Here is a 27,829-nt window from a genome sequence, read left to right as displayed (position 1 = left end):
GACTCTTCGCAGAGTGAAGCATATTTTAATTATCTATTGACCCATTACTTAAACCCATCAACCTCTGAACTCTGATTTCGATTACATTACTCGCACAGCATTTTCCAAATCCATGTTGTAAATCTTGCCTCATTAAACTAAGTCCCTAATTACCATTCCTAAAAAGAATTCTGGAAAAACCCTATTTTCAATATTTTGCAACAAATTTGTTTTTGAAAAAACATTTCTACATCAGCACAATTAGCATTTTAATTTCAATGTATTCTTGTATACCAAGACAGGTGTCAATTTCAGGTTATATTGCACTTAATCTCCTTAACAGATGAAAACAACTCACCTTCATATGGTTTGAAGAAACGCTCTGATGGATCGTCAGAGAGGTGTCCAACAACTTTTTCCAGCAATTCTACAAGAACTGAAGTTTGAAGAAATAAATAAGACATTAATGGACAACAAAATAAAGTCCGCTATTATTCCAAAAAAAGCTGGCTCAACTACAAGAACACAATTTTTTTGAAATTTTGGAGGTCACTTGTACAGGTCCCACCTTCCCCGGAAGGAGACCCAGTGATCCAGGAAACTAAAGCCCTCCCTCCTGCACCAACTTTTTAGCCACACATTCATCTGCTCTATCCTCTTATTCCTATTCTTGTGACAATTTAATTTACTATCAAAAATTCCTATTTTCCCCACTTAGACTGAGAATATCCAACAAAAAAAGTTTTCTAATGATAGTAGAGACCTATCTTGTAAGTACCATTAGCCAGTACCAAAAAAGCATTGGTAAGCATTTTGTTTATATTTCAGATTTCCAGCATCCGCAGTATTTTGCCAAGAAAGTATGATACCCGCAAAGGTTAAAAATGCAAAGTCCACATCACTTTGTGGCGAGATGGCAGCTGGACTAAGTTCAGATGCGTCAGAGAGGGAGAATGCAAAGTTGGATTGAATCTGTTTAATGTTGGAAAAGAAAAGGATGAATATGGCTTTTATTATTTTTGTGTTATTTAGACAATGGCATTCAGTTCATTAGAGATAGAGCCAGAAAGTTACTCAGTTGAAAAACTGAGTAAATAACCAGTATATAAAACAATCATGAAAGCAGTGTGGAAGGAAAATGGATTAAAGAGTGACCAAAACAAATGAAATATAGAGAATTTTTTTCAGAATTTCATTTTTGTTTACATTTTGCATATACTTTATTTGGAGGAGTATACTTTGATCAAAAAAAATTGTAGGATTAGTTGTTCAACAGCAGAATTAGACTTAAAAATCAAGGTGTTTTGTTGGCAGTGTCCATGGAGGGAATGGAGTTGGGAAGGGCCTTCAGGAGCTATCCTAGCATGCACTGAGGTGGAGCTGGGTTGAACTGGTGTTGTGATGGTTCTGGTTTTGTCAGAATCACACCTTTATTTTCATCTCACCCTTTCCTTATTTCTGAGTGAATTAGAGATTCTAAATTAATCAAACCAAAGCCAAAGGATCGCCCAGTCCTTTGATTTTCAAGTGCTTGCCATATCAGAACACTTGGCTTATTCTGCAAGAAATAAAAGTATCTGATTTGAGGACAAAAGGCTACATTTTTTTTTAGGAACTATATTCTACCCACGTTAGCAGAATTTCCTCTGTGCACTGATCTTTTTTACAAAGCTACAGGTGTCTGATAAAGATAATGCCCATACTTTTTCAATTTGGTAAGATAGTGTACTCCCTTCCCAATCCAAATGGACAGTCAGATCAAAGTTGTTAATTTAAATAATTTTTCTCAATTTTAATTTGAATTCCAATTCATTCTATTTTCCAAATTCAAATTGAAATCCATTGTCTCAATTAAAATTCATTTTTTTTCTTAATTCAAGCAGAGGTTCCAATTCCTTTTCTAAAATCACTATCAATTCTAATTGAAATTCTAATCCCTCTTCTTAATTAAGTTCTGTCACTCATTCTCATCACTGAGCACTCCCAGGTTGTTTAGCATGGGCCCAATTCTGCTCCAATGTGCCATGGCTCAAACCTCAGAAAAGCATCTCCTATTGCACCAATATGAATTTTCCATCAGCCATCCTTGTCATCTCTGAGTAAGATTGCTAATTTAGAACTAATTAGGATAAGTGATTGGGTATTAGCACAAATCTCACAATCTGTTTTACTTACTATTTGTACTTCAATTAGCTACCCAACTACCATAATTTTGCAAAAATGTTTTGGATGTACTGAAAATGCAGATTTCTGAGTAAGTATGAGCAAGATTATACATTTTATTCCTTCAATGCATCAAAAGCTGTAAAGAGTTAATTATTTGAAGACTAAAACGGCAATAGAAAATCTAGATGCAGAAATTTCAGGGGAAGCCTTCTGGGGGTGGATCTGGGGTGGGACAGAACTTTCACCTGCCCCCCATGGATAGGTTTCTAACCTGGTCCCAAATTCCGAGGTCAGATGTATGTGCATACTTCTAACAGATGTCCACACCATTTACACACGGATGAGCCATCCTCGTCAAGTGGTGGCGCAGGGGGTGGCAGGAGGGAAGGATTGAGCTGTAGTGCTTGGTCACAATATAAATAAGCCCTTAGTGCTAGCCCAAGAGGATGCCATCTCTAAAAATGGTCCTGCTTTTGTTTTATGCTGGGTTGCCAAAAGCAAGTCATCATTCAGCACTGACCCCTACAGCAAAGCATTGTTTTATACTGGGCAGCACTAAAGGTGGCATGACAATGAGATCAGTCCACATTTGGCATTAGTCAATGCTGAGGAATTAGGGTCAGAGTCAAGGTACTTGGGACTGCTATAGCGGAGAGATTTATAGGGCAGTGTTATACCTGGAGATGTTCCTAAGTTGTTGAATTGTATGGATAGCTTCATGCAGTCAGAAAATTGACTATTGATTGCTGAGTCATGGTAGAACTCAATGGTTTTGTTGAGTCCAATTGATATGGTGGTAAAGGTCTTTCTGCTACAGTAATTGCCTGGGTTTGTTTTAGCACCCTTTTTGAAAATGGATGCATTAGACTGTTTCCAATCTAGTGGAACGTCCCCAGCATTCATTGACTTCCTCGTAGTGACTGTCGGTGCTTCACAAATCCAATACAGTGTCACTTTTAGGACCCTGATAAATACTATCCATTCTTGAGGATTTTCTTGTTGGTCTACGACTTTTATTGATGTCAAAGTCTTTAATTCAGCTTGGATTATGGGGGTTGGGGCGTCTTTTCTAGTGAATACTTGGGAGAAAGTATTCATTAATTCATTGTTTTATGTTCATCCTTGTTGTAATATCTTTTAAATTAAATGGATTTGAATGGCATTTTTTAAACAAAATTGAGTAATCTCAGCACAATTTTCATTTAAAAGGGGCAGAATACTGCCAGACCTACAATTTATAAAACAAAACAATGCTATTACTTTCCCAAGAAAAAAATATTTGACCAAAACATTGTTGGAAAAGAAGAATTTAAATTAAACATTGAGATCATATTGCAAAGTTTCCATTAAAACTGCTGATAATTGCTGTATATTTTGTGCTCGAGTAATAAAGCTAGTTGCCCCACAATACATTTCGTGTTGTCCAGAACTGAATACTTACTGCTTCCCTTGATGATGTTAGGTTTGGTTGTCATGGTTTTACAGAACTGCTTTTTACAGTTCTCCAGCCAGCCTGTCTGCTTCTCTGAATTTTTCAGTAACTTGTTAAATTCATTATCTAAATAATAAGATTAGTTATTATTTACATTGCATAATATTACATAATAAAAAAATTACTCTATTCATTTGATTTCAAGTAATATTTGCAGTGGACAGTTAGATAAAAAAAGAACTTGCATTTATATAGTGCCTTTCACAATCTCAGGACATCCCAAAGCGCATTTCAGCCAATTAAGTACTTTTGAAGCATAGTTACTGTCTGTTCTAATGTAGGAAACACAGCAGCTAATTTGTGCACAGCAGGGGGTCCCACAAACAGTAAGGAGATAATGACCACATCATCCATTTTTTTGTGATGTTGGCTAAGGGATAAATATTGGCCAAGACACCAGGGCAAACTCCCCTGCTCTTCTTCGAATAGTACCATGGGATATTTTAAGTCCATATGGTTTAATGTTTCACCTCCCTCAGTACTGCACTGGAGTGTCAGCCTAGACTATATGCTCAAGTCTCTGGAGTGGGACTTGAACCCAGAACCTTCTGACTCAGAGGTGAGAGTGCTACCACTGAGCCAAAGCTGACAACCAAGATGGATACAGATGTAATCATTCCAATAGGTTAATAGACTAAATTAAATAAATTAAAAGGCGGGAAGATGTGCTGCTTCGGGTCCTGTCTCCTGGAGGCGGGAAAGAGGTTAAATCCTTTTAACTGCCTGTTAACAGGTAGTTAACAGGCAGAAAAAAGGATTAGTGCCATTTTATCTTCTCAGGTGAAGGCTTCCCAACCTCGGATAACCCCGCCGGGTTGGAGGAGACGTGAAGGAGGTCTGCGGGGGTCGGAGGCACCTGAAAGTAAGATGCAGAGGTGAGTGATGGGTGCAAGTGTGGAGTGTTAAGTATGTAAGGTGAGTGCTAAGTGTTAAAAAATGTTCACTTACCTTGTTTTCTGCCTACAGCCTTCATCCACCCTGGATCGGGAGACCCGACATCTTCCTTGTCGATTTCACAGACTGGCTGTTGGATCCGCCGACCCAACAGCCATCCGAAATCTACAAAGTTGAAAGGTTTGATGAGTCCTGAACACAAGAGCTCATCAAACTACAGAGAATGTCAGTGTTTGACAACTTCACAGAGCTGTCAAACGTTGACATTTCTTCTTTCAAGAAATCTTGACAGATAGCACGTCAGGCATTGACGAGCACGTCAGACATTGACGTGCTCCATCAGTGACTTCCTCCCTAATTGGCCTGCTGAGCTTAACAAGGTCAATCAGGGGAAAATCCCTCTGGTTGGCCCGATGATAAGGCGGGACATTGACCTGACAAGCAGCAGTCCCGCCTCCAATTCGTCTCCATTGAGAAAATCCAGCCCACATTGTCAGATTTAAAAGAGGCTATGAAAGAATACACCCTTGCTGATTAAAGTAGCTGGGCATCACAAACGTGCACTATTTGCTATTCTGTAATCAGCCACTAGGAGAGGATGACAGCAGCTCAGAGTTTATTACCCTCTCGAATTTCACCCTACCTCTTCGAGGAAATACCTCATCTCCTCAGCCAAGTGCTAGATCCTAGATGGAAAAATATTTAGGGCTAGAAATTCGTCCCCTCAGTGCCACTCTGTAGCGCCATATGGCGTTAAAACACTGGTGGTTGCTCTTTCGCCAGCTGGTGCCAGGTCCCACAGCGGCTGCCATCTTCGTCCTTACCCAATAACTGGTAGCGTCATGCAGAAAAAAATGGCGGCATGCAATGCCGACTTAATGTCACCAGTACGAACTTCGATCCTTCAGCGCTGGGTCCTAAGCATGCCAGGTGCAAGCAGACTGACAGAGGTGATGTCAGTACCTCTTCCACACACATCTTTCAGGTAAGTTTGCATTTAAGCATTTGGACTGGTTTTTTTTTTATTTTATTGAAGTAGTGGCTTTTTGCAATAGATGTTAAAAAGTTTTTTTTAAGTGTGTAAGGGGTGCTGCTGGATGCTTGCAAGGGCTTGGATGGTAAATGAAGGTCTTTGAGAAGACAGAAAATGCTGCAAATATTCAGCAGGTCAGGCAACATCTGTGGAGAGAAAAGCAGAGTTCACGTCTCAGGTCGTGATGCTGCCTGAACAGCTGAGTATTTCCAGCATTTTATGCTGTCATTTCAGATTTACAGCATCTGCTCACAGAGACAGAGAAGACAGAGAAGAGGAGGAAGCCGAAGAGGAGGAAACAGATGGAAGGATGCATCCCAGACAGCCCCTTTGTGGCCGGGATATCCGCGATGGAATCACCTGCCTGCGGTCCCAGTGACCACAATCCCAATTCCCCTTTCAACATTTCTCCTGCACCTTCCCTTCCCTCTGTTGCTGACCATCACAGCGTCCTCTTGGCCACGATGCTGAAATAAAAGCCACCACAAAGCAAACTTTCCAATCCACCTATATATGTCTATCCATCCAGTATGACATTAAGACATCAACTCATCATCTGTATGTATTCTCTTAGTGACTATATTGTGCATGCCTTTGCCTATCCTACTGATGTCATGCAGTGCTACCCCAGTGGCTACAGCATGGCTGGTGGAAGGCTGCTGACTTTCAGTGGGGAACACTGCAAATGACCTTACTGGTTGACTTCGAGGAGCTGTCAAATCAATCATCTTCTTCTTCTTCACTCTCCTCTCCCTCTTGGTCACCCACTGGCTGGCAGGCTGCATTTTTTGGGTGTGTGAAATGAGGAAGGCACAAGGGTGGAGTTGTGGTGATGGGAGGGCGGGAAAGCAAGAGGTGCATGTCAGAAGGAGGATAACATATGAAGATACCAGCATCTTTTATCCTTTTAGCTCCTGCCAAGAATGGCCTGCACCGTCTCCTCCAAGGAGGTGAGGTGAGGCTAGGAATGGAAGACGTGCCTCATGATTGTTGCAGATTGTTGGTAGGTGAGTGATTGGGGGTGGGGGTCGTGCATTGAGCAGTGTGCGAAGCTAGTGGTGCAGTAGATAGGAGATGGCTTTTGAAGATGCATTCACTGACCTTGACCAGTGATCCGAGGTCATGAAACTTCTTTGGGCACTGAAGCCAGGTGGTGGAGGGCGACACTGCTGGTCGGTGATGTAGTCCCACATCCTTCTTTCTGGAGGGCCTCCTGGTGCCTGTCTGTAGAGGACCTGTTTTGCAGTGTTGACCCTCTGCACAAAGCTGGAATGCTGCGTGTAAGACCCTAGGTGCCTCTTCCCTGGCTTGCTGAGCCATTTGTGTTAGTGCTGAAGCAGTTTTCCCATTTTTTGAGGTTAGGAAGGGAATTGAGCTTTAAGAGCTGAATATTCACATTTGGGAATTCTTTTTAATGTTAATTTTTTTGAAAGGCAGTAAGGGCTGAAAACTACATTGTTTCACTGCATTTTAATTTGTATTAGTTCTGAGTGCATGGCCCCTTTAATTCACAGCCCTTTTGATTGCCTACAATTCCTTGTGAGCTGCACAGCCTCACTTCCAGAGACTCTGCAAAGCTACCAAACCACTTCAGGGTGGTAACTTCGCCTCAGAGGTCTCCACTAATGCCACCAGGACGGTGTTGCATGGAAGGTAAGCACTGCGCCATCAATCTCCAGCCCCCCAGACGAATTTAGTCTCGTTATTGTTGCACCCATTTTCAGCAGCCGTTAGCTCCAGTTGCTAGTGACACCGGCAACTTTTGTGGCAAACACAAATTTCTAGGCCTTAGAATATTGTTTACATTATATAACTAAAAATATCTTTTAAAATCTAAATTCTAATATTTTAGTAACATTTTTATTATACAAGGAACATCAAAGTCATAGAGAACATACAATTTAGGTTCATCTGGAAGATACCACGGATAGGAAACAATAGCCCATAATTTGCTGTCAAAATAATATTGAGGCTAATGGTGCTCACCGTTATTTATGCAAACGCTACAGCAACTTTAGGCAAGGGCAGATGTGCGATTAAATGCAGATATCCAAAAGTTGTTGTCTGAGATGCACTACTCCACCGTTAGTTTCACGAAAATGACATCTTGCTATCTGGCATTGCTGTACTTGCACAGTAGATACGAAAAATGTAAAATTTTAAATATTTTTTTTAACGGCCTGGAATTTGCAGTCAGAATTCCGGTGATCTGACTGCAACTTTGGGATTTGGCACATGCGGAAATCTTGATGATTTGGTCTGTCACTGACAGCTCCGAAACAGACTGCGCTGTGCCGTCCCCCGCACACAGAGCCGGCAATCTGTGTAATCACCAAAATCAGGGAAACTGACGAAAACTATGGCTCTTTCGCAGTAATTACCCTGTTAAATTCTCCACTAAAAGTTAGACCCAAAGGGATTAGGTATAGCTGGGGTTTTGATCGCGTTATTACTGCTAAACTAATGTTAAGGGCCTAAATAACAAACATTAATTTTGTGCAGTGTGAAATTTATCAATTTTAATAAAAATTTAAATTGTTAAGAAACTTCAAAAGAATATTTCTTTTTAAAGTTTGTCCATCTTTATTTCAGGTTCATCTCTTCCCCATGTGAGAGCCCCAGTCTTTGTTTTGGTCTCTCAAACATTTAAAAGTTAAAGGGGGTGAAATTGGGTGCCTTTGTGCCTCCCATTAACAAGGCACAAATGGCTTTGCGACCGGGCGCGGCACTGACATCGACTCCCACCATATTCGGCAGGAGTTTTGTGGCGGCGCTACGGCGTTGCACCCCGATCTCCTTCACCCGGAGATCAAGATGTCATCGCCATGTGCATCGCCCGGACCTGAAATTGACTTCCATCCCCTGCAGCAGCGCCGGTCGAAAACACCGACAGCTACACGAGGCGTGCATCGGGTGGTCGGCCGCTTCAGGGGCTATGATTAAAGGCGGGGTGGCCGAGGTAAGTGAAAAAAAAAGTACTTTTCCTGTTCTAGTTTTTTTTCGCGGGTTCCTGCCTGTGATCGATCAGCCCAGCACGCTGTTTGAGTGCCGGGCTGATTGCGCAGGATCGCAGCTGCCTTGGTGGTCCAGGTAGGTACTTTTTAAATTGCAGAGCCTACAACGATGGCCCTTCCCTTTAAGGGAGGGAAGGAGCCTTTGAACATGGTCAGTGTGCAGCACTGCTGAAGTCTCCGCCCTGCTCTTCGACGTTAGCGCTCCAAGAAGGAAGTGGAGCGCTTGATTTAGCGCTCTATTTCCCTCGTGGGGTGCTAAAACTCAATTTTGCAGTTGCCGCCACTAATTACCACCGGGCGCTAAAGTTAGTGCCCTAAAATGGTCGATACCGAATTTTTCCCCCTTAGAATTTTAAGAGCTTACTCGGTCTGTGAGGATTCTGCGTTTTGATTGCGCTGTTTATTTCACAATCCTTCAATCTGATTGGTTAAGGAGTTACTTGCCCTGTTCACTCAGGTCCCAGATGCCCAGTTTCCCTTGCTGCGAGTTTTTCAGCAACTTGCAGCACAAATATTGTCGATATTAAACGGTCAAGGGCAAATGTAACTAACGACTGACGCTGTTAGATTCACTCCTATAGCAAATTGTGGCCCAAAAGTTATGAGGAGTGGGGTGAGATACTGGGGCTATTTCCACTGGAGCAGAAAAGGCTAAGAGATGATTTGATTGAGGTTTTAAAATTATGAAATGTTTTGATAGGGTGAATAGTGAAAGACTAGTTGGAGATTCAGTGATCGAGAAACATCAATAAAAGAGTGAGGGGAGCGGTTAGGGGAAATTTCTTTACTCAGAGAGTTGAGAGAGCCAGGGGTGCTTTGCACAAGGAGTAATTGAGGCAGAAACTATTGCATATTTTAAGAGAACTCCACCAGCTACTAATGCACTAATTTATTGGTGTCTTACCTTGTTTCAGAGCAAGTGTTTTTGATGGTTCTCGAAGGTAACATTTTGGCAAAGGGTAGGAGGAAAATAGTGGCCAAGGATATGGGTCATTTCCCTGGAAAAAAAAGAGTACAACAAAATTGGGAAAACAGATTTAAAGCAATGTTTCCCCACAGTACAAGATACAGTTTATACATTTATTGATTTTTTTTAACAGCATCTTGGGTCTATGATGTTTTCATGGTTTACTGCTTTCCCATTGAAGACAGTATATTGTAATGCAATGCCACTAAATTAGAAAAAAATGCAGAATGATAGATATCCCTTTACTATCTCCATCATTGCAAAAGCTAACCTAGCTATCCATGCAGGCACCATTCTTAGATTGTACTGATGTCTATGCATAAGATGTTGAAGCCCTAAGGGAAAAGCTACTGTAATTTCAGCAGGATTACTAATATTTCTCTATGACAGTAATTTCCTCATCCTTTGTATAAAGTTGACAGCTAAGAGGCATGTAGCATACAAAGAAAACACTCTAGCAAATACGACATCTTGAGCATACTGATGAGTGCTATCACAAAATGGGACTTAGATGATCATCAGGCTATGTTTGGCTGAGAAAAATAAACTCGAAAAAAGAACTTCTGTAGAAAGATAATAGATCACAGTGCATCCATCATTAATTTCACACAGCTCAAATTATTTAGTATTTTGAAAATCCAGACTGCAATGACAATGTAAATATTTTAATAAAAATGTAGTGAATTCAAATAATTGTAAATTCTCATTATTGACCATTAATCATTTGAAGACTGCAGTAGAATTTCTGTTACAAAATCAAAAATATATACTCATTTGGATCTTCAAACAATACTAATTAAATTTTTTGTTTTTACAAATTTCTCAAGCTGAAAATTCATCACTATGAGTGCATTCAGAAAGCTGAAATGGTCCCTTAGTAAGCAAAGACTTAAGTTCGTGGCTGTTACATCATATCAATAGAATTTCTAGAATGTTATGTTTAAAGTAAAATTAATTCTTCAAAAACCTTTGAATTGTTTATTTAACAAAGTGGATATTAAACAAAGTTTATAATAAATAATACCATAAATAATAATGTTTAGGGAGAAAATAAAAGCTACCTGGCAAATATTTTAGCAAATTTATTAACAAGCTAAGGAGAAAGGGTGCTTTAGTGGCACGATCTGTTAGAACACTGTCCTGCTCAGTTTGAACAAATTCTTAACATCTCTCTCTGATGCTGTTACGGATTCTAAGTGAAATGAGAGTGGACAGTTTTAATCAAATTCCCAGTGAATAGAAATTCGTAGCTCATAATCTCCCCAATGTGGCACTTACTAGCATTAATTCGACAATACTGCTCGATAAGGCAAGATGTTAATAAATTCATGACCTAACTGTGTAATCCATGAGTAATGAAGTTGTGCGTGGGCTGTGTCAGCTGGCTCGTGAGCTGAATATTTCTTTGTTCAATAGTTCCCTAATGCACATTCTACTTTTAACACTAAAATGACAACAAAGAAACATTACTTTAAAAAAAAATTCTCTTGGGATGTGGCAACGATGCCACAACCACATTTAATGTCCATGTTGGGCTGCCTTCTTGAAACATTTTTTTTAAACTAAGCCACTTCGGAGAACACTAAGGGGGAGAAATTCGGTTGGCAGCGCCAGCAATTAGCGCCTAAAGAGGCCGAGAAGTGGGGCGCTAACCAACTAGTGCCCGGGCGCAGCGAACCCTGCGCCTCTTGCCATATTGAGTGGGCTTTTAGCGCTGCTCGCGGGCGCAGGCATATCATGACGTAATTTCAGTGTGCAACGCCTTTTTGGCGCCCCGGACCGGAAATTCAGTGGCACCCCCCTCCGTTCCGCCTGGCGCTAATAAAGACTGCTTACCTGGAATGTTCCCCAGTCGCTCTCGGGCTGGGGGGGGGCTCTTTAAAGGGGACTGCACTGGTATAAAAGCGGCAGCCATTTTGGGAGCACAACTTCTTCGAGACTTTCACAGAGTTGCTGAGCTGCACTCTGAGAGCCATTGCACCAGTGAGCCAGCGCTGGCCAGAGGAACTTCAGCCTTCTGACCATCACCATGCTGCTGGTGAGCATTTACAACATTAACAATTTCTTGTGCGCTATTATTATGGGGGCTGCATTGGAGGGGAACGTCCTGCTGCTGAACCATCTGGAAAGGGCACAGAGATGCAGGGAGAGAGGGCCAACAGACGTCGCCACACCAGACCTTACGCTGCCAGGGTTTTCCGACAGCAGTTCTCTTACTTGAACATGTCAGAGGAGCAGTGTCTTAGAAGGCTGCGCTTCAGAAAGGAGGTGGTGACTGAGCTGTGCTACCTGCTTCAGCCAGATCTGCAGCCTCAGATAAGGTGCAGGACCTCTCTGTCGGTGGCTGCCAAGATGACTGTTGCCCTGAATTTCTATGCGAGCGGCTCCTTTCAGGCCGCAACTGGGGACATCGCCAACATATCGCAGTTTGCGGTGCATTGCTGCATCCGTCAAGTAACAGATGTCCTATTTAAAAGGAGGCGGCAGTACATCTCCTTCCCTATGACACTGGAGAAACAGCGGGAGCGCGCAGAGGGCTTCGCAGCAATAGCGGACTTCCCCATGGTGCAGGGCGCCATTGACTGCACGCACGTGGCTTTGCGGGCGCCTGTTTTGAATCCGGAGGAGTTCCGCAACCGCAAGGGGTTCCATTCCTTGAATGTTCAGCTGGTCTGTGACCACCGACAGCTGATGCTCGCAGTCATGCGCAGTTCCCAGGCAGCAGCCACGACGCCTTCATCCTGCGCCAGACTTCAGTTGCAGACCTATTCGAGGCCCCGGCTCACCCAGGAGGCTGGCTTCTCGGTGACAAGGGCTATCCTCTGTGCCCATGGCTGATGACCCCGCTCCGTTCGCCCAGCACCCCTGCTGAAGAGCGCTACAATGCGAGCCATCAGGCGACGAGGAACATTGTGGAGCACACAATCGGTGTGCTGAAGCAGTGGTTCTGCTGTCTGGACCATTCCGGAGGCGCCTTGCAGTACTCACCAGAGTGAGTCTCCCACTTCGTGGTTGTCTGTTGCATGCTGCATAGCCTCGCCATCCTACGCACTCAGCCAATGCCACCAGACATTGAAGCACCAGCGGAGGAGGAGGAGGAGGACCAAGATGGGAGGGAGGTACAAACTGGAAGGGCCGTCCGTCAGAGGCTGATAACAAGCCGCTTCTAGGCCCCTCTCATGGAATGCTTGGTGCCATTCGAAGAGCAGGAATGGAACTGTTCGGATAACCCAAAGCCTATGAAGGGCAGTATCAATGTAAATAGCAGACATGGCCAATGTAAATTTAAAAAGTTGTTTATTTTGCAAAATGTGCTTCCTTCCAACATGACAAAAAGCAAACAGCAACAGAAAGCAAAACTAACACACTAACACTTAAGTGTCCTCGCACACCCGGGAGACTATCCAAAACATTACTAACATTCAGACCAGCGTCCACGGCCTTGATTTCTACAAATAAGACGTCTCAGCAGCACCTTCTACTCTTTCCCCCTTGATGGTGATCTACTTCTCTTGCGAGATCGGCCCCTTCCCTCCCTGCAGCTCCTCCGTAATGGGACCCCAGTGGCTGCATCAAGGCTGGAGGAGGCCTGCTGGCTGTCCGAAAGCATAGATGCCCCTGAGGGACGTCCTGGATGACCTCTGGCCTTGGAGGGCCCGGATGCTGACTGCTCCAACTGTGCATGGGTGGAAGCAGTCTATCCTGCAGGTGGTGGCAGCTGCAGTGGAGACGTGCCAGCGGTGGCATCAGGAATGCTGACATCCTGAGAGCGGACAGCAGCTCCCTGGTCGGCCGACACACTGGCACTCTGACGGGGCAGCACCGCAGCATGCGCACCAATCGGCTGGTCCACAGGTTGATGCCCTGCTGTGGTGCTGCAAGGGCCCCGGGTAATCCTGCCTGCTCCAGCGAGGGTGGCAGCAGTCATTGGTCGCGTGGCCTCAATATGCGTCTGCATGAGACCAGCAAGTGACTGCGTGGTAGCACTCAGCACTTGCATGGCAGGTGCCAGTGCTTCAGTGAAGCCCTGGACAGTCCTTTCCAGTGCTTCGGTGAAGGCTGGGACAGTCCTTTCCACTGCTTTGGTGAAGCCCTGGACAGTCCTTTCCAGTGATGACCCGATGCCCTGGACAGTCTTTTCCAGTGCTGCCCCGAAGCCGTGGACAGTCCTTTCCAGTGATGTCTCGATGCCCTGGACAGTCCTTTCCAGTGCTGCCCCAAAGTCCTGGACAGTCCTTTCCAGTGCTGCCCCAAAGCCCTGCGCACTCCTTGCCTGTGCTGCCCCGAAGTCCTGCGCACTCCTTGCCTGTGCTGCCCCGAAGTCTTGGACACTCCTTGCCAGTGTCTCGATGGATTCAGGCATCCTTGCCACTGCAGCCATGAGCTCAGTGTGCCTGAGCCGAGCCTGGGCGCTCATTTCTGCGAGGGAACGCACCTCTTCTGTGCTCTGTGCAGCAGTACTCGTGGCCTGACTCGCCCTCCGGGGAGACGGCCCCCGAGCTTCCCTACCCCCCTTGCGTTGCTGCAGCCTGCTGTGTCCTGGAGCTGGTTCCTCCTCAGAGCCTTCCCCCCCCGATCCCCTCCAAGGAAGTACTATCCCCAGTCTGCAGATGGACTGGCTCGCCTGAGGGTGGAACGGATGGTCCGGCTTCCTCCTGCTCGTCGCCTCCGGAGTCAGTGGCAGTGGCAGCTTGAGGGCCCAGCTCCCGAGCTGGTGATGCAGCATCTGAAAGCAGGGAGGTTGAAGAGTGGCTTTAGCGAAAGGACAGGGTGGCAGCAAGGGATGCATGAGTGCTGCAATGCTCTGACATGGGTCCAGAGTGAAAAAGCATGCTGGTGGGGGGAACAAGTGGAAGGAGAGAGTTCAAAAAGGTGATGACCTTACCATCGCTGTGCACAATGGGGTCAGCAGCCCCAGTGGTCACAGGACCACTCATCCGGCCTCGTTCCTCTAGGTCCGTCAGTGTCTGCAGCTGAGGAGGGCCTCCTCCGGTACGAAGCTGCTCCCTCCGGTTCCTGGCCAGCTTGGCCTGCAAGAGAAAGGACGGGAAGTGATGAAACATGCTGGCCTGAGCTGACATCACATGCCCCCCATGGTAGAATAGCCCTTACATTATGCACTGAGCTGACATCACATGCCCCCCATGGTAGAATAGCCCTTACATTATGCATTGAGCTGAATGTGCGTGTGTGTTTCCAGAAAGGGCCATGGGTGCTGGCTGATAGATGGCCATTGGGGCTTCGCGCACCCTCTGGCCATAATGTCAGGTGCAGATGGAGGGATGAAGAAGATTGCGAAAAAGGCACTCACCCTAACGACCCGAGTGAGGTCGTTGAACTTCTTCCTGCATTGCACAGGAGTCCTGGGCACCATGCTGCTTGAGGTGACTCTTTGACAAACTTCCCTCCAAGCTCTGCGGTACTCGCTCTGATGAGGCCTCCTGCCATTGTCGGGGTACAGCACAGCTCGCCGGCGCTCCACTTCGCCAACCAAAGCATCCAATGCCCCATCGGTAAAGCGCTCCGCTCTCTGCCTCAACCTCTCCATATGTTCAAAGTTTGGAACGCCACAGAAAGCACAGTGCCGATTTTGAGGCCTACAAGGCGCAGAGTGTGGCTGCTGATCCTAATTGATCCGCCCCTTTAAGAGCTGGCTGGCGCCAGCATGTCTCAGGGTAATCGATTATTGACACCACCTGCGCTGCGCCCGGCCGCCGACATATTGAGTAGCGCCGCCGGGTTAGCGCCTTAAGACTCCCGTGCAGCGCCTGAATCAACACCACAATCACCTTTAGATGCGCAGCAACCCAATATCGCTCGAGGTGGCGATAAGTTGCGCCTGGCAATAAAATTTGCGCAGCGCCAATTCTAGCGCCCCAAACGGGGCTATACCCAATTTCTCCCCCTAAGGGTCACAGTGTGGAAATGGAATCACCCATAGTGGTGACAGGTTCCCTTTCCTGAAAGACATTGGCCCAGAAATTCGGGTCGGGGATTTCCCGCGGGTGTAAGCCCCCGACCTGCACTTACCTTGCACGCCGACCGTTGAGCTGTGGGCCCCCGTGGAATTCCGATACGGGGCCTGGTCCAGCTGCCGGCGCGCAGTGCTTGCGTATCCCAGGGGCGCAGTTAGTTCGATGCGTCCCCTGGGATCACGTGGGCCATGGGGAGCTAATCGGAGCAGGGAATGCTCCATTCATAAGATTGACAGGAAGAGCTGTCAAAACTTATAACTACTACGGGCCCCAAAACATCACTAAATCTTCAAATAAATTTTTTAAAAACATCACATTTTTTAAATAAACTATAAATTACATGAAATAACTATTTTAAACAATAATTTAAATATTTGAAAAAAATAATTTTATTTTCTAACGGGGCTAAAAATAAACTTACCTTGCTTTAAAGTATTTAAAAATAATAAACCTGTGGAAAAAATGTTTTAATGATTTTAATTTCACAAATTGCCATGGTGCACTGTGTCCTGGCAAATCAAATAACTAGGGCTGTAGATAGGGCTTTAAACTAAATAGTGGGGGGGAGGGTTCAGGTGAGGGGAAACTTAGAAATTTAAAGAGAAAGGACAATGCAATAGTGCAGGGTAGTGATAGGGGTAATGATAACCAGAGTGTGACAGGAAGGGACAGAGCGTAGGAGCATGAGAGTGCACCAGCAAATAGGGTCAGAGTAGGGAAAAATGGTAAAAAGACAAAATTGAAAGAAAAGGCATACAATGTCGCAAAGATTTGTAGTAGGCCAGAAGATTGGGAAATTTTTTAGAATCTTGCAAAGGATGACTTAAAAATAATAAAGAGGGAGAAAATAGATTATGAGAATAAACTTGCAAGAAATATAAAAACAGAGAGCAAGAGCTTCTACAAGTATATAAAAAGGAAGAGAGTAGCTAAAGTAAACGTTGATCCCCGAGAGGATGTTTTGTGACATCATAACATCAAAGGCATAGGTATATGACCAACTGTGCTCCTACACAACATACACGGGCTTGCTTTACGCTGCAGCTTCAGTTTGCTTCCCCCCCTCCACCCAAAAAGAGCCATTTCCTCAAAAATAAAATGTATTAGTAATTTTCATACCCTACCAGGCTTGGGAGATGGCTGAATGAACAGCTAGTGTGTTCAGGATGCTCTTTGGAATAATTATGATGACGTTATAAAGTTAATAATCTTTTTTTGACAGATTGGATGCTCCACACACTGCTGGAGGCTGAACAAATAATATCTCAAGAGGAGGAGGGAGAATAATGATTCCCTCCATCATTACAGGCTTGCTATATGAACCATAGAATGAGAAAACTGTAAAAGTTCATTGAGCGTGACAACCCAAGTGGACAGGGGTTAGCCCTATGACGTGGTGTGCCTTGATTTCCAAAAGGCTTTTCACAAAGTTCCACATGAAAAGTTATTAATTAAGCTCATAGCTGTGGGGATGTAGGGTAAACCTTGGGAATGGATAAGAAACTAGTTGAAGGGTAAGAAACAATTGGGATGAAATTGGTCTTCGGCAGTAGTGCAAAATGAGCAATAACAAATTGGCAACCCCCATCCAATTTTATTTTTCAATGACTTCTACTGGCCTTGGAAGGGATACAGTGTAGTCATCAGAATGATAATGATGCTTGAAGTGATGAATTATGAGGACAGGGTGCATAATCTCGGCTTGTATTCCCTTGAGTTTAGATGGTTGAGGAGTGATCTAATTGAGCTGTTTAAAATGATTAAGAGATTCGATAGGCTAAGTACAGAGAAATTATTTCTTCTGGGAGTGGAGTCCAGAACAAGGAGGCACAATCTAAAAATGAGAGCTAGGGCATTTAGTGTGAGATCAGGAAGCACTTTTTCCACACACAGGGTAGTAGGAATCTGGAACCCGCTCCCTCAAAAGGCTATGGATGCTGGGGCAATTGAAGTTTTCAAAACTGAGATCGACAGATTTTTGTTAAGTAAGGGAGGATCAAAGGAGAAAAAATGGAGCTGAACAGTCATGATCTGATTGAATGACAGCACAGGCTTGAGGGATTGAATGGCCTACTCCTGTGCTTATGTTCCCTGCCATGATTGACTGTTGTAATCATGGGGTGATGTGGCCAGCAGCTTCCGCAACATGACAATGTGTGGAGGAGTGCACATCCTGCATGGTGCGGTGCTGGTGTGCAGAATTCAAAGTCTTGGAGTGGGGGTCATTTCCTGCATCGTCCCTAACAACAGATGTCTTGTCATTTCTGTAACAGAGTTTGCTAACCTTCAGGTAACTTTATGTCGTTCGAAGGTTGCAGGTGACAAGGTCACTAAATATTTTTAGATGCTGGATATCCAGAAAATCCATTGTGTAAGAAGTTGTAACTTAAAATTCAGTATACTTGTAAATTCTCTGTAAATCTACCCTTGTATCACACAGTGCTATTGTAGATTTGTGGCACTGTGTTTAGATGTCTGTAGCCTTCTCCTAATTGACAGCAAATGTTGCAAAACCAGGAAGTCAGGTCATAATAATATAACCATGATGAGAACTACATATTTACATAGCAGCGCCTCTCAGCAATGCACCAGGCAAAAAAAGCAATCAGAATATCAGGATGGGAGCAGACACCCGGGGGGAATTTTGCTGGCGCTCAGGGAGCGGGTTTGGAGATGGGACATCCGGCAAAATTGCAAAGTTTGACAGCAGGTCGAAAACCCACGGTCAACCCGTCGCCAACAAATCTTCCCAGGTGTCGGTCCCTGATTTGCGCACTGACCTGACATCTAGCGGTGGGAAGAAGATTATAGGCACTTAACTGCTTGTTAACAGGTTGTTAACAGGCAGTTAAGAGGCTTTCTGCAATTTTGACAGGTCTACTGCGGGCTTCCTGACGTCCGGACACCACGCCAGGTAAGTGTGGCGTGCTGTGGGTCTACTGTAATGTTTGTGCATTGATGACAGCTGCAGAAGTGGTGTGAAGGATCCAATGGTACACTGGTGAGTTTCAGAGGTAAGAAAATGTTGGGAAAATCATTTTTAATGTATTTACGCTTTTCTGTAGATGACAAGTTTTGAATTGTTTGTATAGTCCCACCTCATTGGGAGAACCTCTCTCACCAGCGACAGATCGCTTCTGTAACCTCACCTGCAGCTGCCATCTGATCTAGCCTAAGGAGGGAGTCGCTGGAGAGCCTGGGTGCAAGGGCTCATCTTTATACAGTGATTGTCAGTGTTTGCAGCACCTCAATGCTGTCAAACACTGAAAAATCAGCTGTCAAAAAAAATTGTGCGTGACCCCTTTAAGAACATAAGAACATAAGAAATAGGAGCAGGAGTAGGCCAATCGGCCCCTCGAGCCTGCTCCACCATTCAATAAGATCATGGCTGATCTGATCCTAACCTCAAATCTACTATCACTCTACATCCCTCCCAAACCCATGTGATCTCCTGGGAGAGGCGAAAAACCAGATAAACTGACGTCATCTGACACCGGCTTTCTATTAATTGGCCGGCAAGCCTGCAGGGCGGGCTTAACAAGGCCAACTGACGCAAAATCGCGTCTGTGCGTCGGACCTCGTTGAGGGCGGGATTGGAACTCGGAAGGCAGCTGTCCCGCCCCCAAGCCACATCGAGAGGAAAAATTGCGGCCCCAATGTTACAAGTCTCCACCTAAGTTTGTAGTCTGCCATGTCTTTCATACTTCCTGGGGTATTAGAGTAATGAAAATCAGCTCTGCTGTGTCTTTGAAGAAGTGAAAGAAACACAATTTTCACAGTCCACTGAACAGAAAGTAGATCAAAGTGTAGTGATCCACCACTGCACTGCATGAGGAAAGATGGCTAGGTGCTCTGAAGGACATTGAATTTTGAACATAAGAAAAATCAAGGGTGAGAAAAGGCTGTTATTACCTTTTAAGATCACTCACTAATACATTAACTCTCTAACCAAAGCATCGAGCTGCATTTTGAATGTCCCTAATGTTTCTAACTCCACTATCCTGCCTGGTAATTTATTTGATGCACTTATCACGCTTTCATTAAAGATGTTCTTCCCAATACTGATTTTTTAAGACTATTTTAAATGTATTTCCTCCTGCTCTAATCTTTCAAAATGATATTCTTGATTTCACCTTAACTGTCTTACTATTTAATATTTAATGTGATTCTTCCTCACCTGTCTTCTTTCTAGGTTGTATAGTTTGAGTTTCATAATCTTTGAGGAATCATCAACAAAGTGGATAAGATTGGATGACGAGTGCAGGAGATTATTGATACGGACAAGGTACAGAGCCTTGCAAAACCAGCAAGTTGATGGGAAAAGGGTCAGGAGATAAACCATGAACCAGACAGCCACGAGCATAGCTTAGAGAAAACATGAATGACTTTAGTGTGTCATAAAAGTATTTGGAGCGGACTATTCAGATGAATCTTTGAAACTTGTTAAAGACTGAGGTGGTGGGAGCAGTAGTGCAAGTTAGCTGAAGGATTAAGCTGTAAATACAAAGCATTGGTAATTGCTGCAAAAGCACTGAATGAAAATGGAATGATAAATCAAAGCGACATGGACCACAGAATCAGAAGCTTACAGCACAGAAGGAGGTCATTTGGCTCATTGTGTTTAGCAGATCTAGAGCAATCTAAAACTAATTCGGCATACTTCCCAGAGTTCTGCAGTGGCTGTTAACCAGGAAGCAGCCATGATGTCTTCGCTATATGGTAGTCCACCATGCCCACATTATTTGAAAGAAAAGAAACACTGGGCAGACAGGTCTTGGGAGAATATATTTAACCCTAATGCAGTGTCCTCTGCAATTCTGGCTACTGACACTATAAGCAAAACCCCTAACAGCAGAGAAATGTCTCAGGTTAGACACCTCAGCAAATCAATTACTCTAATCTAATTTTAAGCTTGCATAGGTATCTGACTTAGTGCTGAACTTTTTATATGAACAAATGCATGTTTCCTCAAATTAGAACCAATTCAAGTTTTGTGGCACGTGGTAGTTTGTCTGTCTCAGTAACTAATACAATATGAATATTTCCTCTAACATTTTGGTATTTTTGTTACAGTATTTCTTGGCTGCCACTTCCACCTTCAAAAAAACTGTGTGGCAAATTTTAACATGGGCATGTAAATTCTTAAAAATGGGAAACTCGACTCCAACCCACCGTGAATGTGTCAACTTCCGGTTTAACCATGGCGGGTTGGGTGAGTAACCTGCTTTTGAGAGAGGGGTCAGTAATTAGAATATTTAAATGAGGCTGTGCGCATCAGATTTTAGCAGCTATTTGGATTTAACAGCTGCAAATTGGCTTTCCAGGCCATGGAAAATCCAGCAGCTGAAGGGATCCAGCAGGTAAATGCTTTTCAAGCACTTGTGGGCCAGGAGGAGCAGAAGTGCTTCCCCCCAGTTCCCCAAGTTAATCTGCCTCCCTCCTAGCGATCGGCTGACCCACTCCCCGCGATCTCTAGACCCCCCACGATCCAATGTCTCCCTACCCCGCCCCCGTGATCTCTCCCCTTCCGCAATCCCTCCCTCCCCTCAGGCTGGCTGCTGCCTTGTACAGCAAGTTTTCCTGCCTGGCAGCCAGCCAGCCTTTCAATCTGGCTGACTGCTGTGTGTGAAACAGAGTAAAAAAATTCAAATGAGGTTCTGCCATTAAATTCGACAAGATCTCTGCCTTTCCCGTATTTCCAAGTTTCTCGGCCACTGACAGTTGCCCCCCTCCTCCCTTCCCGTAAATATCGGGGCCTGTGTGTCCAGCTTTGGTATAGTGAAATATTGCATACAAAAAGGCAATGGTTGTGTGCAATACTTCAAATACCTCCCAGATGGTATGGAAATTCCCAACTTTGTTTTGTTCCATGCATGATAGGCCCATGAATCGAAGTAAGCACAATTGAGCAATACAGTTTCTGTTGCTTTCCTCCCGAAACCAGCAAACTTCTTCCTCGTTTGCAGCCAGGTACCTGGGTGACTACAATGACTCAGTCGGCAATCTCCTTCCTTAAGCTTGCTCCGTACTTTTACCTGAAGGCCACCCTCAGGTAAATAGAATCGCCCTGCTTTGGCATATATCCTGCAGCAGGACTTGCAACCCTTCAGAATCAAAAGTAGCAGTGTTTTCACTGTACCACATGTCTTCACTGTACCATTGTGAACAATTAGTTAACTTTGCTTTCACCAAAAAAACTCCATTAATGATGTGCTGCACCTCTTTAAAAGCTGCCATCTCACTGTATTTTCTGCTCCCCAGCCAACTGTTCTACAGGTCAAGCTTTTCATATGCTAGATTATGCAAATTAGGGGGAGGAACTCCCATCAGCATATTCTGCATAGCCCACCTCGAGTTACTGGTACAGGTATGCCTGCACCATTGGCAGCTCAACACCAATCTCTTCAATATTGGAAAATCAGGGATTAGATATTTTTCCCATGTGTAGCATCTCAGACTACTCCTGTAAGTGAACCCTGACTCCCTGACTCAAAGCATGTCGTTACTTCCCCAACACATAGGTAATTTGTAGAAACCCCAGGGATCGAGCAGAGAACCCTTTACTGTACTCTGGCTACCAATTATATCACATACCCTCACTTTGCAAATTGGTAGAATAAATACTTCACTAGATCATGCTTAACCAATAAACTGCCAAATTGAATTCTTAAATAGTAAACTGATATGTGAACAGAAGCAATGACATTTGTAGATTTTACACAGTTGCAGCTTAATTATACTTCCTCAGAAGATAGAAAATAACAAACAATTGCAGCAGCTACCCTAAATTTGACCAGACACAAGAACCCTGAATATTAATCAACAAACTCACACAGAAAAATTATAATTCACAGAATTTCCCTGGCCTGTTTATCTCTCTGATGTCATTAGAAGGAATATGTAATTTTAACAAGACAGGCCAAGAAATACTTCTCAAAATGTGACCAGGACAAAAGAAATTTAAATATTCATCTCAAACTCAAAAAGAGCTGATAATCAAATATATCGACGATGGCTGCTGCCGAAAAATCTGTAGAATTGGGAGCCAGCAGGGGCAACGGATTCCGGGGACAGGCAGATCACGGGCACTAGCTATAACTACTAAAAATCTACAATATATCATTCCTTCTCTTCACATATCTATTATTTCTACATGGAGGGTAAAGAAAGACCAAATGTAGGGGGAGAAATTCAGTTGTTAGCGCCAGCCGTTACTGCCTTAAGAGGGCGATAAGTGGGGCGTGAAGCGGCTAGCGCCCGGGCGCGGCAAGACCTGCGCCTCTCGCGAAATTGAGCGGACATTTAGCGGCGGTGCAAAACCGCAACGCCCGCTCAGCTACGCGCGCAGATCCTTATGTCATTTCATGGTGCAATGCCCTTGTTGCGCCCCGAACCGGAACTTCAGTGGCGCCCCACTTCTTTCTGCCTGGCGCTCCCAGCGACTGGAACGGTTCCCAGTCGCTGTGGGGTTGTGGGGGCGCTATTTAAAGGGGGCTCTTCCTGGCTTCTTAGTGGTAGCCATTTTGGACCACTCCTTCTGTGTGAGAGAGAGAGAGATTTGCAGAGAGGCAAAGGGAGAGAGCTTTCTGCATTGAGTCAGCGCTCGCACAGGTACTTTTGGCTTGGGCCCAGAACTTTGCAGTTGGATTGATTTTTCAGTGCCATAGCCTTGCGTGGCCACATATTATGGGGGCTGCAATGGGTGGAAACGTTGGGTTTCTCCATTGCATTGAGAGGGCTCAGAGACGCCGAGAGAGAGTGCCAATCATGGCCAGACGGAGGAGGGCCAACAGGCGTCGGCAGAGGAGATCTTACCCTCCCAGGGTATACCGCCAGCAGTTCTCCTACCTCAACATGTCTGAGGAGCAGTGTATTCGGAGGCTTCGATTCAGCAGGGAGGTAGTCACTGAGCTCTGCCACCTGCTTCAGACAGATCTGCAGCCTCAGCTGAGGAGCAGGACGTCTCTGTCGGTGGCAGTGAAGGTGACAGTGGCTCTCAACTTCGATGCCACTGGCTCCTTCCAATCCGCTACTGGGGATATTGCCAATGTCTCCCAGTTTGCGGTGCATTGCTGCATCCGCCAAGTCACGAATGCCCTCTTCAAAAGGAGACATCACTGCATTTCCTTCCCCATGACAAGCAGCAAGAGCGCGCAATGGGATTTGCAAGAATAGCGGGCTTCCCCATGGTCCAGGGCGCCACTGACTGCACGCATGTGGCTTTGCGGGCGCCTCAAGAGAATGCCGAGGATTACCGCAACCGGAAGGGGTTCCATTCGTTGAACGTGCAGTTGGTGCGTGACCACAGACAGCTGATACTAACTGTCAATGCCCGCTTTCCAGGCAGCAGCCACGACGCCTTCATCCTGCGCCAGACTTCTGTGGCAGGCCTTTTCGAAGCCCCGGCTCACCCAGGAGGCTGGCTTCTCGGGGACAAGGGCTATCCTTTGTGCACCTGGCTGATGACCCCGCTCCATGCGCCCAGCACCCCTGCTGAAGAACAATACAATGACAGCCATCAAGCGACCAGGAACATCATTGAGCACACAATCGGCGTGCTAAAGCAACGGTTCCGCTGTCTGGACCATTACGGCGGAGCCCTTCAGTACTCGCCTGAGCGAGTCTCCCATTTCGTTGTAGTGTGCTGCATGCTGCATAACCTGGCTATCCTCAGAACTCAGCCACTGCCAGCAGACATTGGAGCACCAGCAGAGGAGGTGGAGGAGGAGCACCAAGATGGGAGGGAGGCACAAAGTGCAAGGGCCGTCTGTCAGCGGCTTATTGCAAGTCGGTTCTAGGCCCCCTCTGAGCGAATGGCTTGTGCCATTGAAAGAACATGAATGGAACGGTTCCGCAAACCCTGAGCAAGGCAACAAATAGCTTAAAGAGCAAACATGCACAATCTGAATAAAGACAATTACAGGAAACTTTGGTTTATCCGGAGGTTGTATGTCCGGAAACCTCGATCTAACGGCAGAAATCAGCAGCTGTTTTGTTAGGTTTTTTTTCTTTTTTTTTCTTCTCCTAGCATTTTTTTAAACAGTCAGTCTCTGGAAAGCCTCTCTGAAGCTGTTGCTAAGCTACAGAGACGCTTCCAAGGTACGGGCCGACTGTTTACAAGCTGTTGCTAAGCAACAGTGTCAGATACGGAGATGAAAACCTCCGTATCCTTCAACATTAGCGCTGGTCTGTCCGGAAGTTTTCATAGATCGGCATCATGCCGGTCCCGTTGGTGCCGGATATCGCAAAGTTTCCTGTATTTATTTAACAAACTGTATGCCCTTCCCGCATGACAAAGAAATACAGAGAAACCCCCAAAAAAAGTCAGACACATAACTGGCTCTCACAACCTGGAGACAATGAACAAAAGAGTTAACTAAAAATGACCATGATCCTCGGCCTTCACTAAAAAAATTAACAGCATTTTGCCACACCTCCTACTTTTTGGCCTGCGAGGGTGATCTGCTTCGCTTGCGAGATTGGCCCCTTCCCACCCTGCAGCTCCTCCGCAATGGGACCCCAGTGGCTGCAGCAAGGCTGGGGGAAGGCTGCTGAGTGTCAGAAACTGAGTCAGCAGATGCCCTTGAGGGACGGCCTGGACCAGCTCTGGGCCTGGAGGGCCCGGCTGCTCGCTGCTCCAACTCTGCATGGGCGGCAGCAGTCTGTCCTATGGGTGGTGGCAGCTGCAGTGGAGCAGTGACAGTGTTGGCAGCAGGAATGCTGCCATCCTGACAGAGCACAGGCACTCCCTGGTCGGACGACACACTGACAACTCCCACGGGGCAGCACTGCAGCATGCGGAGCAATCTGCTGAAGCACAGACTGCTGGCCTTCTGCGGCGCGGTGAGGGCCCCGGCGATTCATGCCCGATGCAGCGAGGGTGGCAGCAGTGAGTGCTCGTGTGGCCTCAATCTGTGTCTGCATCAGACCAGCCACTGACTGCATGACACCACTAAGCACTTGCGTGGAAGCTGCCTGTGCTGCACCGAAGTCCTGCAGACTCCTTGCCTGTGCTGCACCGAAGTCCTGCAGACTCCTTGCCTGTGCTGTCACGAAGTACTGGACACTCCTTGCCAGTGACTCAATGGATTCGGGCATCCTTGCCACTGCAGCCATGAGCTCAGTGTGCCTCTGCTCCGCCTTGGACGCCCATTTCAGCGAGGAGCCGCACCTCTTCTGCGCTCACTGTAGCAGGACTGGAGGCTACTCTCCCTCCGGGGAGAAGGCCGCCGAGCTTCCCTAACCCCCCGCGTTGCTGCAGCCCGCTGGGCCCCGGAGCTTCACCCTCCTCAGGCCCTTCCCCCCTGCTCCCCTCCAGGGAAAACGTGTCCCCATTATGGCCGTGGGCTGCCTCGACTGAGGGTGGCACTGATGGTCCGGCTTCCTCTTCCTCCTCCTCGCCTTCAGATTCACTCACAGTGGCAGCTTGAGGGCCCGCCTCCTTACCTGGTGATTCACCATCTGAAAGCAGGGAGGTACAAGAGTTGCTTTAGCGTGAGGACAGGGCGGCAGCGAGGGAGGCATGAGTGCTGCAATGCACTGTATTGGTTCGATAGTGGCAAACGATGCTGGTGTGAGGCACAAGTGGAAGGAGAGAGGTCAAAAAGGTGATGACTTTACCATTGCTGTCCAGAACGGGGTCGGCATCTCCAGTGGCGACGGGGCCAATCAGCCAGCCTGCCATAATGCGCTGGACTCGCTGCTCCAGATTGCTGAGGTCTTTAAGGTGAGGCTGGCCTCCCCCGGTCCGTTGCTGCTGCCTCCTAGTGTGTGCCAGCTTGCCCTGCAAGAGAAAGGACGGGCTCTGCGTACAGTGTGAAGCCCTGATCTTGGCTGCACTGCCTCCCATGGTGGAATAGCCCTTAGTGTGAAGCCCTGCCTCCCATGGTAGAATAGCCCTTACAGTGTGAAGCCCTGATCTTGGCTGCACTGCCTCCCATGGTGGAATAGCCCTTACAGTGTGTAAAGTGGTGAATGTGCATGTGAGTTTCATGAAAGGCCCATAGGTGCTGGATGAGGGCTGGCCATTGGGGCTTTCAGGACCCTTTGCCCATAAAGTGAGGTCCACATGCAGGGATGAAGAGGATACTGAAAAGGGTACTCACCCTGACAACCCGAGTGAGGTCGTTGAACTTCTTCCTGCATTGCACAGGGGTCCTAGGCACCATGCTGCTGGAGGTCACTCTGTGAGCCACCTCCCTCCAAGCTTTGCGGTAGTCGGTGGGCAGCGGCCTCCTGCCACTGTCCGGAAACAGGATAGATCACCTGCGCTCCACTGCGCCAACCAGAACCTGCAGGGCCCCCTCACTGAACCGCTGCGCTCGCTCCCTGTCCCTCTCCATGGTCCTAGGCGATAGAATGTGGCAGCAGGTCTGTCCAGGCCGAGAATCAGGGCTCCAATGTGTAGGGCGTGGCTGCAATCCAAATCGACCCTCCCCCTTTAAGAGCTGACCGGCGCCAGCGTCTCTGCCTGCAATCACTAACTGGCCGCACCTGCACTGTGCCTGCCCTCGGTGGTAGCGCCTCGCTTTTCCGGCTTAGCGCCTTAGGACAGTCGTGCAGCGCCTGCTTTAGCGCTCCAAGCATCACTCGGGGCAAAGCAGGTCAATTTCGCTGAAGGTGGCGATAATTTGCGCCGCGCCCGCTCGACTATAACGCCCCAAACGTGGCGATACTGAATTTCAAGGCCGTAGCTTTCAAGTGAAGTAGGGTTAGAGGGCAAGGGAAAAATTGGACCAGGGCACAGAGACGATACTCGGTCCTCTTTATAAAACCTTACATTCTATCATTACATTTATATTGCCATATTATATAAATCCATATGCCCATATTTATAATGGAAATTGTCTAAGTAAACGGGTCATGCTGTGACAGTGGTGGTGTTGCAAGAATTTATAATGGATAAAGTTGACAGGAAATACATGCAGGCATAAGATATATAGGGGCAAAAATTGGGTTGCTTTGCGCCTCTCGTTAGCGCCCCTAGCGTCCAGGCGCCGCTAACACCTCCCGTGAAATTCAGCGGGAGGTTAGCGGTGGTGGTAGCCGGTAGCACCCAGTGGCGCTACGCCTCCGGTGATGACGTCATCACCGTGTGCAGCACCCTGGCTGCAAACCTCAGTTGCGCCCCCTGACCTACCACTGGACGATATGTCCGACAGGGTCAGGGTGGTGTTTTTGCGGCCACGGCAGTGCAAGTTAAAAGGCAGGTGCCGACCAGGCTATTTTTTTTGGGCCGTCTGCCAGCACCTGCCCCCTTTCGCTTCATCATGCGGGGTGCCGGCCACGATCGGTCAGCTCGGCACTCCT

At 46.4% G+C, this 27,829-nt stretch overlaps 1 protein-coding gene across 12 annotated transcripts in view; it reads right to left on the bottom strand.

Moving 5' to 3' along the window:
* tbc1d32 (TBC1 domain family, member 32) overlaps positions 1 to 27,829 on the bottom strand; it is a 404,895-nt gene that overhangs the window by 114,289 nt on the left and 262,777 nt on the right. For all 12 annotated transcript variants that reach the window (XR_015079556.1, XR_015079554.1, XR_015079553.1 and 9 more), the window contains 3 exons: positions 9,483 to 9,576; positions 3,587 to 3,703; positions 338 to 415 (listed from right to left, as the gene is read on the bottom strand). Coding sequence is in view for 8 of the 12 variants with exons in the window: in XM_085997304.1 (XP_085853430.1) it covers positions 338 to 415; positions 3,587 to 3,703; positions 9,483 to 9,576 (289 nt within the window). In the remaining 4 variants the exon portion in view is untranslated. The remainder of the gene's footprint in view (positions 1 to 337; positions 416 to 3,586; positions 3,704 to 9,482; positions 9,577 to 27,829) is intronic.

Source organism: Somniosus microcephalus, chromosome 9, assembly GCF_052327205.1.
Source record: "Somniosus microcephalus isolate GS21.2 chromosome 9, FLI_Smic_1.0, whole genome shotgun sequence".
NCBI lineage: Eukaryota > Metazoa > Chordata > Chondrichthyes > Squaliformes > Somniosidae > Somniosus > Somniosus microcephalus.
Note: the sequence above shows the minus strand (reverse complement) of the source record. Positions and strands in the feature narration are given on the sequence as shown.